Source organism: Athene cunicularia (genome assembly GCF_003259725.1).
Source record: "Athene cunicularia isolate RWA chromosome 3 unlocalized genomic scaffold, athCun1 chr3_part1, whole genome shotgun sequence".
NCBI lineage: Eukaryota > Metazoa > Chordata > Aves > Strigiformes > Strigidae > Athene > Athene cunicularia.
In genome coordinates, this window is record NW_020799097.1 from 106,835,255 (window position 1) to 106,847,506 (window position 12,252).

Consider the following 12,252-nt stretch of genomic DNA (forward strand, 5'->3'; position numbering starts at 1 on the left):
GGGGGGGGGGGGGGGGGGTGAGCGGAGGTGTTTTCTTTCCCACACACTCCTAAGGCACCACCTCAGATTGGGAAACTAATGGCGGTCCATGTCTCTCCATCACAGGAAAGGGGCACAATGTTCACCCCCGGCTCTGCTCTGACACTGGAGCAGGGCTGGCAAACAGGGGCAACTGGAAGCCTCCAGAAGCTGAAGAAATTTAATAATCAGGACTTTCACCACCTGCGAACCTTGTGTCTGAGCCAAGGAGTGCTTTTTGAGGATGCCACCTTCCCTGCTCATGTCAGCTCCATTGGTCCCAACCTGCTCCCAGAGGATAAGCTGCGGCGAATACAATGGAAGAGGCCAACTGTGAGTTACACCATCTGGGGTGTTTCATAGCTCTGCTGCTGAATGGGGACACTGGTGGCCTTTACCTTGGGGAAGGAGATCTGGGCTAAGCGGGGAAGAAGACCCCAAGGGAGACACTGGAATAGCAACACTGCAAGGAGGGATCCTTGCTCTGGGATGTGTGGAAGGATGATAACCTCTGTAACATTAATGATTACATTGGGTACATTTTTGTAGGAAGTTTGTTTCCACCTCTGAACCTGACTAGAACTAGTGTTCCCACTTTGATCTGCTTCTAGAGGACTTTGTGCAAACCTGAAAAGCAATACCTCTTTTAAAGTAATTGGGACAAGGCATGAGATGAAGTACGTTGTCTGCTGATTCACAGTTGCAGTTTAATAGGCAGTTCATCTGGCATATGGATGTTTAAACTGGGAGGTAGAATCACATACTCAGCTCTTGTATCCTAGGACCTAGTTTAGGGAATCTTTCCATGGTCAGACTGCACCATGTAGCACTGCTGTGTACAATTTGCTGCTGGTGCAGCTACTGTATTTGCCACATGTTGCCCTTCTGCTGGGTTTTGCTGAGCCCACCACTAGTGCCTGGGGCCTTTGGCTTCCCTGGGCTGGAGCAAACCAGTTCATCTCCCTAAAATCAAACCCTCAGGGTGTAGAGACAGTAACTGTGAGACTGTAGAGACAGGACAAGACAACTAGAAAAGATTTATTTGGATGACAGATGCAAGCAGGGAATGAGGGTATGGTGGAGCTTGGCAGCACGGTGGCCTTGGCACAGCAGCAGCAGTGGCTGGGTGCAGATGTCTGGGTGTCTCTGTGGAGCTGCTATGAAGGGACCATTCTCCTCCACAGAAGCAGATCCTTACTGCTGACTGAACATCTGGGCTTCTCCTCAGGCAGCCTTTCTTCAAATCTGGGTCCAGTGAGAATGCAGCTGGTGCTGTGTTTTTTACATCAGCACTCTGCTTACAGGTTTGTAGCAGGTGGGAATAATCTCTTGAAATAAAGGTATAGTAGAAGAGCAACTAAAAAATGCAAAGGAGAGGAGTTAGTTGCCACCATTCCCAGACTGAGAAAGACAAAGATATGATAACTGAGCATTAGACTCACAAAAGACAACCATGGATTTTAGAAAGAACTCTCAGGACATTTTAAAGATGAATAAACTGGAATAAAATGTTATGACACAGTTCTGTTAAGTACTAACTACCGTGGTGTTTTTGCCATTTGGGAGCAGAAGTATAGGATTTTAAAAGCATACAAACTGACTTAAAAACCCTAATACCACTAAGTTTTGAGGCACTGCAGTGTGGGATGAACATCTATCCTACTTGAATATCCTGACAGTTATTTCATGTGCAGAGGGACTGATGTACCTTGCCAAAAGCAAAACCTGCTGCTGGTGCTTGAAGTTTGGCATGTGAGGCAGATACTGGAGAATCACCTTCCATTTTGCTGAATCCATGAAGATTAAGCTGACGAAAGTTTTCATGGAATTGTTTTCAAAAATTTGCAGAGGTCCTTCCCAGCACTTCCCTTTAGAAGATTTTTTTCAGCAATCACTACAGAGTTTCTGGCATCACCCCAACAAATTGTCTGAAACCAACTGTTTCCAACAATTTTCCAGAGATTTTTCAGGAAGGAGTAGGTTGAAAAGTCATTGGCTCTGCCAGACCTCTCCTCCAAAAAATTGAATCATATGCTCATGACCCAGGGTTCACAACAAGAACATTGAAAAGCCTTTTCTCCTATTATAGAGGTTAAGGCAACATCACCAGTTGCTCTTCTACAATGTATTCAAGGGACAAAAGCTGAGACTGCTGATTCAACTGGCTTGTCTGGAAGAGAAACCAAGGATGTCAGTACTGAAAAAGGATCCATTTTGTGGGGTTTTTTTTTCCTCTGTTTGACCAAAATTTCTACCTGTAGCTGTTTCCCAACCAGCCAGGCTTTGTCCTGCTAGACAAGATGCAAGATAAAGGGCAATGGTGTCAACTGCCTGGGGACCCCAAACAGAAGTTCCCAAATGCCACCACAATACCCAACCTGTGTCACAGTGACATCAAAATTTGGTCTCTGTCTCCTGACAGAATGAAGCAGGGGCAGAAGTTGTTGCTAAATAGCAGTGGTTGCTTTTCATTTATAGAGATACAGAGGTTTTGAGCCAAGGGTCAGGAAGTAAATAAAACTGTATTTGCATTTCAAATGTCCTGAAAGGATATCCCAGTGTCTAGTTGCCTCTGAGAGTGGGTCCCTGGGGAAGAAGAAGGAAGGCTGCAGTGTTAGGAGTCAAACTGCTCCATTCCTGAAGTTTTCCAGTTGTGCACTTTTCACCTGTGCAGAAATGTTCATAAACTCTTTGCTCTTAGGTCACTGCAGTGCTAACTGTAAGGATACACAATCCCAGGTGTTTAAGTTACCTAAACTACTCAGCAAAGAGAGACCTATAATTTTCCCAAGGGAGACTGTTTCCTACCTGAATACATCTCCCAGAGAATGAGCGTCATTGCATCCTGCTGACAGAGCACGGCCAATTTAACCTATGTCTGTATTTTTTCTCAGCCTCTACCATTATCTCCCTCCCACATTAAAAAAATTTGGCTGGAAATGTACCTGTGACAAAACTGGCATCTTGGTCCTAATAATCTCTTAGCCTCCATTTTCTGAGTTGTATAATGTCTGGTTATTTAAGTGGTAATAGCAATTATAACTGCTGTCATTGTTCCAGATCCAATTGAGCAGTTGAACAACATGCTGCTTCTATTTTACCTTGTGCATTGTCAAGAGAATTGCCAATTATTTTCGGAGTTTGGAGACTTCATATCTGGGGATAATGGATAAAGTAGAAAGAAAACAGCTTGATTCTTAGACAGCAATAGTCAGTGGTGACAGTCAGAAACAACTTATTTTGACTTGTAAAGTGAGCTGATTTAATATGGGAGTCCCTGCAGGGGGAGGTGGTTAGGTGCACCAAGACAACATTTGAAACGTCACTTTTCCTAACTCTGCAGTAGTTGCAGTTTGCCATCAGATGGGGATGGCTCCAGGCTGTGTTTTCATCCACAGGCCCTCAGTTTAAATCCATTGAAACGTGTGCAATTTGTAACAGAGATTTCTCATGTGGTACTTCAAGCATTACTAGAGGTGGGGCTGGAGGTGCCAGTTACAGCAGGAGCTCTGCAATTAATTGGCTTTTGGTTCACACACAGATTTGAGAAATGGAGGAGAAGTTCTATTTTAGACTGAACAAAGTATTTTCTATAGCTGCGCTTTCCTAAATATCTGTCAAAGGGAAATTCTCCTTGAAGAGTTATGTCAGATTTAAAAAACCTGAGATACGCTTTTAAAAATGTTCAGAGCAAATTTTTTCATTGGTGCTTTTCCTTCACACAAGCAATTGAGCGGAACAGAGGAAGTTATGAAATAATTTGCTGTTGCTGAATATGTGTTTTGAATCAACTAATGTTTAGGCTAAAGATTTCACTCTGTTGTGATCATAATGTGTAATACTGTACAGATGCAAAAGAAACAGAATTAGGACAATCCAGATGATGTGAATTGTGGTGGTGCTGAATATAGAATGCTCTACTTATTCTTACATTGGTTATAGTTTCAAACATGTATGTGTGAGGGGAGAGAGATTACCAGGTATGCAGTGACGCCTTGGCCCTGCACCAGGGCTAGCCCACCGTTGTCCTCAATATGGTGCCCATTATAAACGTTAAGGATAGTCTCAGATTTTCAGTTGCTTATGCTTTAAAAAAAACACTAAGATGGGCAGAGGGTGAAGTTGCTGAAGATTTTTCTGAAGGGTCTTCAAGGTCACAGTCTACTGCTCCTGCACTGCTCATCCTTTGTCTCTTGCGGACCCTGTAGCTCCCTTACAGAGTGAGGGATTGCTGAGCAAGAGCTGGCATAGGAGGGTCACTCCCGTGTTTAACATAGACTGTGACGTGTGGGGCAGCCAGAAGAGAGGGAAAAGCTGCAGGGTAGACAAGGGAGGTCTGAGGATCAGCATGAGAGCAATTCCTGAGTGCCTCTGATGTGACTCGTAGGGAAGGTACATGGTGAAAGGACTGAAATAGCTGACGTGGGTTTCCTCTGCATCATCACAGTCTGTTTGTAGGATCAGGGCACGGACTCCCTGGGTATTTGTCTTGTGTCTAATGTCAGGGCAAGGGAAGAGTAGGGAGTAAAAGAAGTCCTTGGACAGAAGTCACAGGAAGAGACTGCTTTAGTGTGAACTTGAGCAAGGGATACACCTTGTCCCCTTAGCAGAGACTCAGAGAACTGTGCTACTGCACTTAGCATCTAAAAAGCATTGGGGAAAATTATACGCTTTGAGCCAATGCTTGTTTGCTGGGAAAAGTGATTTGTCATTTGATTCAGTAATTTTGCAAAGGAGCTCGCTCACATTTCCCCCCCCTTCCTCTTTCCCTTTCCAAAGCAAATGTAACCTTCTTCCAGGAACAGAGTACCTATCATGATTCTGCAATGCTTTTGATGATTATTTCTTTATTGGCATTTTATTTGATTCCCAGAAATTTCCAGGAATTAACATCAACATGAAGGAATTTTGAACCCAGGAACTGAATAAACCAAAATGGACCCTTTAAATCTGTTTTTTTTAAGTTAGGATCTTTCCAAAGAAATAATCTCAGCAGGAGTTCCTACTGCATCAGCCTTGGCCTGTCTGTGGCTAGAGGGGAGAAAAAGACAAATTTTATTTAGGTGAGAAATCAGACAATAGTTTAAAGTTAACCCAAAAACTTAGCTCTAATAGTACAGAGAACAAATGAAGAAAAATCTACCAAGAGAAGAAAAAAAAAAAAAAGGAAAAAGAAATGTGGATTGTCACATAAACTGTTTAAATAAAGCAAGTTATGAGAAATGTGTGGCAATGAGGGATAGTGCTGTCCTGCGCTACCTGCAGGTCTGTCACCATGGGGCTGTTCTCTGGCATGAGCCAAAGCCACTTGCCAGCTGTTCATTGCGGAGTTCACAGCTTCAGTATTTCCCAGGGGCCACAAGGCCCTTGGATCCTGTTCAGTATTTCTCCCAGATGAAAAGCAAAACCAATTCATTTTATTTTTGAATGTGTGTGTGCAATCAGTATAATTGAACAGAAGCAGAATTTCCAGGCTGCTGTTGTCTCAGCCCTTGCCTACTCAGCTGATTGCATCTGACCTCGACTTCAGAGTTCGTATCTCTGGGCCGAGGAAGCTGCAGTGCGTCAACATTTATTATGTCTATCTTTCTGCACGGGCTTTAGATGAAGAGGGCTTATTTGCATAGTATCTCTGGGCTCTGTTGCTTTTGCAAAGGGCTGGTTTCTGGGGGAGGAATGAACACACCCCTGGTTGAGAGGAAAGCAGTGCTCCCATGGTGGTCTATTGACTCACCTCTTCCCTTTTTCTCAGGCTGGAGAGTCAGCTAGCAGGATTATATGACTCTGGTGGCCACAGGGGATTAATTAGTAACACTGTGCCACTTTGTAAACTTCAACCTGTACTGTATGGACCAAGTGGGAGGTTTCAAGACCTCTAAGGAAACTGCCTCTCAAAGGCTTGGGTAGACAGGATTAGCTGCATTGTTTACCTCTTTTGTATTTACCTCCTTTGTTTGCAATTATCATTGTTTTTTTAGCGCTAAACCACACAAAGCAAATGGATTGCAGGTAAAATCTGAGCTGGTTTCTGTTGCTGCTGGTTACTGGACACCAGCCTGTCCTCTAACAGGACTTTGTTCTCATGTTTGTGGCCTCCCCACCTGTGCAGTCTGAGGACCTCATTCCTCTATTGTCAGAGAGAGCTGGAGCAGAGCAGAGGTTTTTAAGCAACTCAGGCATTTGTATTGAAAACAGGCAATTAGGAATTGAGCTATTCTACTGTAAAGTGGGAATTGAGTTCTGCTGGTGCAAGTAAACCCCTTGAGATTAGGCTGGTTTTTCCTTGTCTAAGAGAATGTAAAAGAAAAGCAGAATATGAGTTAAAAAAAAAAAAAAAAAGATTAGGCAGATTCAAGGAAGCAGATTCACAATTCCCTGAAGCTCTAATAAACACAAAACTGTGGATAGAGCCTCCAGCCTGGGAAGTCCTTTAGCCCCCAATTGATGGAGAGTAGGAAGATGTATGTGGGAGGAGCATTAGTTTCAGCTTGCTCGGTTATCCTCTCCCTCTCCAAGCTGTTGGAGACAAGTCAATTCAACAGGCAGACCTTTGGTGTGACCAAGCGCAGCTTATCCATTGTTCTGCCCTCCTTCATTACTCCTCCTGGTTTATTTCTGTGTTAGGTATTCTCTGAGGTTTCCTGTGGTTAGGAGATGTGTGACAATGGTGTGCCTGACCCCTCCTCAGTGCACTGCTAGGCAGTGCCCTCGGCCCAGGGAACTGCAATGTTTGCTTCTTAATTCAAAGCAACACTATTACAGGCACAGCAGTGAATTAAGATTTGTCCAGCTGAGAACAGTTTGGCTTTCAATCAATACCTTTTTATTTTTCTTAGTGTGTGTTGAACAGGGAGCCTCATGGCTCACAATGGCAGGACATGTCAGGAAGGTGAAGCTGGAGCAGGGGGTAGCAACACAAAGTGCAGCTGAAGGGAAAAATGTGCTATGGCAGGAACAGAAGCGGGGCTGAGATTTTACTGTAGGGTTAAGGTGAAGTGATCAGGTGGTGCCTCTGCAAAGAATCATCTCCTGCCTCTAAACCCTTGGTGGCCTTGTGCCTGCGCTCAGGATCATGCTGAGCCAGTGGAGAAGTCTATGGGAAAGTGTCCATGGCCAGACACCCATACTGAGCAACGGCCTGCAGTCAGATTGGTTTATGCTGCCTATGAAATTCTACCTCAGGCTTCTGATTTTCCACAAAAATGTCTGACTGTGTCCTTTTTATGTCTGCATGTGGCCTACATCTACACTACTCGCCTACAGCTTTGTCTGGGGACTTGTTCTTCCTTCAAAATTTCAAGCAATTATAAAAAGAAATTTAGAAACAAATGCATGTACAGGGTGCTGTCCTTCCACCTCTCAAATTAATTCTCCATCTTGCCCTTTGGATAAACAGTACTTGTGTGATAAGACCATTCTCTAGAGGATGAACTGGTTTGAACTTGAACTTCTCTTTTATTCTGAATGCATAATGAAGTCTTCAGTGGGCCAGGGAAAATGTGTGATGATAGCTTTGTCCTGGAGGGATGAGTTCAGGCAGAGCACTTGACTTGCAGCCCATATGGTTGCCTTCACTGCTGGACTCAGATACTCTGAGAAGAGAGCATGTGACTCCTTGAGCTCCCTCTTCTTTCCCCCTCCAGCTGAAACTGAAAAGTCTTGGGGAAGATGCCACAAAACCTCATCATCATTTCTTTGTGAAACAGGGCACTGCTTCTGGACAGGCAGTTAAATCTGTGGTTTCTCTATTTGTCACGCAATTTGAGCCCTAGTGAATAGTGAGGCTTGCACATTTTGTTTAGTGGTAACTGTGCTTAGCCACGTTTTGCAATAATAGATGATAGTTTCTGGTGGTTTATGACTGCTGTATTCTTACCTTTGAAGGAAGAAGAGCTAATTGAAGACTTCCTTGCCTCCCTCACCTCTGGTTGAGAAGGCCCAGATTTCCAAAGCACTGCACCCATCACAATTATGTCCTCTGTAAGCTCTTTCAGAAACCCTCTGCGTTCAGTTTAGGCTCCACACAGCATCCTTCAAGGGAACAGCCATTCCACCATTGACTTCAGGGGTTGCACTCTTCCAGAGCTCTTCTGAGTAGCTGGTCTTGCAATTCCCTGCCACTGCCCCCTCCTGCCTTTGTTTCAGCTTCTGTTTGGCCCGTGCCCCTCCTTGGCTGACACCTAATTCTCCGCAAAGAGCCCGTGCTCTGTGCAGCGCATCCTTTTGAAGAGTGCCCATGCTGCCTCTTTCTCTCAAGCCTGCAGAGAGGTGGCTACACTGAGAATCACAGACCTCTTGTTAAAACCTGCCCCGCCATTTCTAACCACAGTGCATGCAATGAGGAGGACTGCTGCCATTTCAGCCAGCAGCAGTGGTGTCAGTTTAGTAGGACTTCACTTTGCATTTGCCACATGGTTTCTGCAGAGGGACAGCTGCTGAGCAGCCCCTTTTCCATGGTGTTTCCTTCCAGTTATTGCCTGCAAAGTCTGTGAGTTACACACCCCACTGAAAGCAGAGTTTAGTGTGTTGTGGGTGGGGATGACAGGAAGAGGGTTTGCGTTCAGCTTTTGTTAGACAAAATGATTGGTTTCTCTCAGCAAACCTGCTTAATGACTCAACTCATCCCCGTTTGCTTACTGGGGAGTCAAACAGCTTTGTGGGCAATAAGGTATCTGCTGAGGCATCTAATGGGCTGACTTTTCAGCCCGTCTCCATAACAGGCTATCAGGATCCACAGTAGATTTAAGAGATTTATCATCCCAACACAGAGCAGAGCATCAGCCCTTTCCTCGGGAATCTCATCAGATGCAGCTGCCTTCCCATTAGTTTCAGGCTCGTGTTTCTATATGGTGGTTACCCCCATGGCAGCTCTGCGCTGTAGCACATCCATTAGACCCCAGCCACCCTGCCTGGGGTAACTAGGACTTCAACAGCCTCAGAAAAGATGGGGAACAAAAATACCCATTGCTTTATGCTGTTGGTTTTCTGGGATGACTATTGGCAAGTCAGACACAAGTTCAGAGCCTTGTCATGCAAGTCACTCTTTCCTGCTTGTGGGAGATTTTGAATTCACTCAGGTGAGGGAGGCAAACTGCTGTCAGGGAAATAGAAGCAGGGAGAAGATAAAGATGGGACAGATATAGCAGTGAAGGAAGAAGGACGGAGCACTCCTGCTTCCCTGTACGATGACCAACTGCTGCTGGCGACCACCGCTTCTTAGGCCTGCTCCTGTGCTATGGGTAAATCTCTTATCACACATCCTTGATGTCCTGGGATAGGTGTTAGGTGTGGATGGCTGCATGAAAGCATCTGTTGAGGAAGATGCTTGCCCAGACTGCTTTCCCCAGTGTCAGCCATGCTGTGAGACCATGATCTGTCTGCCAGCCTGGAGCAGCAACTTTGCTTTTGCATCTTCTCCTGACAGGAAAACTTCTTAGAAGGGTTTGATCACCATGAAGCCATTTCAGAAAACTGACAGCGTTTGCTAATGTCGAGTTCACGCAACTGTGTGAGTCATGTTGTGCGCTGGTCTCGTTTTTGTGCTGCATGTCAAATCAATTGGGGAGAAGAAATGCCAGGGCATTATTATGCTGTATTATTTTTCTTACTCAGACATTTTTTCTCTCTTTTATCTCTTCATTTTCTTAGGTGCATGGTAACTTTCCTATTTAAGGCTGAAAGCTCTTTCAAAACAGAGCCTTACTAAGTTGGGGTGTACCAAAGGTTGCTGACAGGGAATGCTCAGGCCATTCCTACCTGAGAGCTCAGATACCCCAGACCAGTAGCAGATGCATGTGGGAGAATGGTCCACATTTCTGTGTGCAAAGCTAAGCTCTGAAGCATTTCCCCCTTCACTGCCCAAGCAAGACTCTTAAGGAATGCAAGGAGAATTCTGCCTGAATTAAATGTCAGCCAGGCCTATGGGATTTTGCAACCAGAGATTAAGATCTTTCTATAGCTTCCTCACCAGAGTAATAAAAAGTAGCCCAGGCTGATCTGTATTAGTCCTGCATGGAAACACAAAAGTCTGAGAGAGTAAACCCTTCCCAGACCCAGTGCTGAGCTGAAGTACAGACCCTGCTCCACTTTGCTTGGAAACCTCTGTGACTCTGCCTTACTGTCCCCCAGGAAACTGCATGATTTTGCAGCTAGGCTCAAAGCTTTCTCTGAAAGGTGTTGGTAGCATTAGAGAAAACCAAATGAAAACTCAGTGAGCACCCAGTCATAAGTCCCCTTTCCTAGGAATAGCTGAGCAGATTAAAGAAGGGATGTGTGAGTATCTCCTCTGGTTTGTTGGTGGCAGACAACAAAACATCAGGGCTCAAGAGAAATGGTAGTTCAGCTGTGGAAAAGCTAGGCAGGCAAGGGACGGGAACACACTGCTGGTAAAGGCTGGGTACTCACACTGCACTTTGCATTTTCTTTCTTCCAGGAACTTCAGAGAAATCCTTACTTGATCATGGATGGAGTTAGCAGATTTGATATCATGCAAGGAGAAATAGGTAAGGTCATATTCCTGTTTTGGAAAAGATTGGCACAAAGCAATAACCTGTGATTGCCTTGCTAAGTTCTGAGTGCTTGGTGGGAAGACATGGACCATGGTAGTTGCAGTAAACAATTAGTGCGGGTCAGTCCAGATTCACACAAGTCCACGCACAATTTATTGCTAACAGGATTCCCAGATGCAACAGCTGTAATCTCTGTTACTTACATACAGCACCTGCCCTCTATGTATATAGGGACAAGCATAGAAAGGGAGGTCCAACTGAGATCAGGTAGATGCTTCAAGTACAACCACAGTTGTGGGGTAAGTAGGCACAGCTCCAACATGTGTAGGACTGAATTTTCTTTTCATCCTAATGTCTTCATCTAACTCTCAGTGTTTTCTTTCCTGTGGATATTTCTGTCCATCTTCTCTCATACTTACCCAGAAATGTGTCTGCACCCTGTATCGGCTCCACCTTTTTCTCCTGGCCCATAACCATGTTTGTCTTTGGGAGCACCTCTGCTCCCATACAGAAATATCTTCCCATTTCTCACCTCCCCCTGAGAGGCTTGAAGATGTCCTAAACAATGTTCTAGACTGCAATTCTCAACATGACTGCAAAAGATAGAAGAAACATGAAAGTAGAAAGGGATGTCTGGGTGGTGGCATCAGGGTTCCCCAAGGACATTGCTGGTGAATACTGGGTAGTGGTCCAGCATTTTTGGTGAGGAAAGGGAGACAGAAGGATGTTGGTTTCTTTTAACAAGCTGGGTCTTAGATGTTGAAGTCCACTCTCCTAAAGTTATGGTCCCAAACAGTGAGCAACTGACTAAATGCACGGGATTCTTCCCTCCCTTGAGGTGACTGCTGGCTGCTGGCTGCCGTGGGCTCCCTGACACTGCAGAAGCAATTTTTGGAAAATGTTTTACCAAAGGACCAAGGATTCCAGGATGATTATGCTGGGATTTTTCATTTCCGGGTATGTATTTGCTGCTGTATTGGTACTGTTCAGGTTTGGCTGGTTGGATTATATAGGGATCCAAACTGCAGTCCCAGACCTCGACATCCTTTGATGGTTTGGTTCTTCAGGACTGACTCCCAGTTCAGAATTTTGCATAAAATCCCAAATTTTCTAATGATTCCTTGTGTTCCAGGTGGTGCAATCACACTTCAGGGAATTTGAAGCCCTTTTCTGAAAGCTATGACGCCAGAGGTACAGATACCAGCTGTTCAGATAGACTTGTGTACATACATGTTTTAGATGGCATTCTGGTGTCTGCTTTGATTTGGACAGTTCATTATGACTGTCAGCACACCTGTGTTCTTTATCTGTTTGGACTGATTTTCTGTTTCCCCATATACCTCACCTTGCCCTTTCAGCTCATGAAAACAGCTTGAAATTACAAACCCTTGGAGACAGATCAGAGGAACAGGCTTTTGATAGTTTGCAAAGAGATTTGTTTCAGAGAGAGGAGAAAGGCTTTTTTTTTCTACCAACTCTTGAAATTCTCTGAATCTCCCAGAAGGGTGATTGGGATTGTAACTAGCAGGCCCTGCTTGCTTGTGAGTTGACCAAGTACTTTGTGGGACTAGAAGCACTTGCAGTCCCATTAAGCTCCAGAAGCTAAACTGGATGTAGAGGGAATCAGCATATACTCAGCCATTCATCATCCTTCTTTTTTCACAAATCTGTTTTGTTATACACAGTTCAGTACCAAGCAGAGAGCTCTGACAGTGAGACTTCTTTG

General features: G+C 44.7%; 1 protein-coding gene across 1 annotated transcript in view; it reads left to right on the plus strand.

Annotated features, from left to right (window-relative positions):
* LOC113478402 (calpain-13-like) overlaps nucleotides 1-12,252 on the plus strand; it is a 49,096-nt gene that overhangs the window by 3,127 nt on the left and 33,717 nt on the right. The window contains 3 exon segments of the mRNA XM_026845597.1: nucleotides 106-351; nucleotides 10,451-10,520; nucleotides 11,365-11,483. Of these exon segments, the coding sequence (XP_026701398.1) occupies nucleotides 118-351; nucleotides 10,451-10,520; nucleotides 11,365-11,483 (423 nt within the window). The 5' untranslated portion in view covers nucleotides 106-117.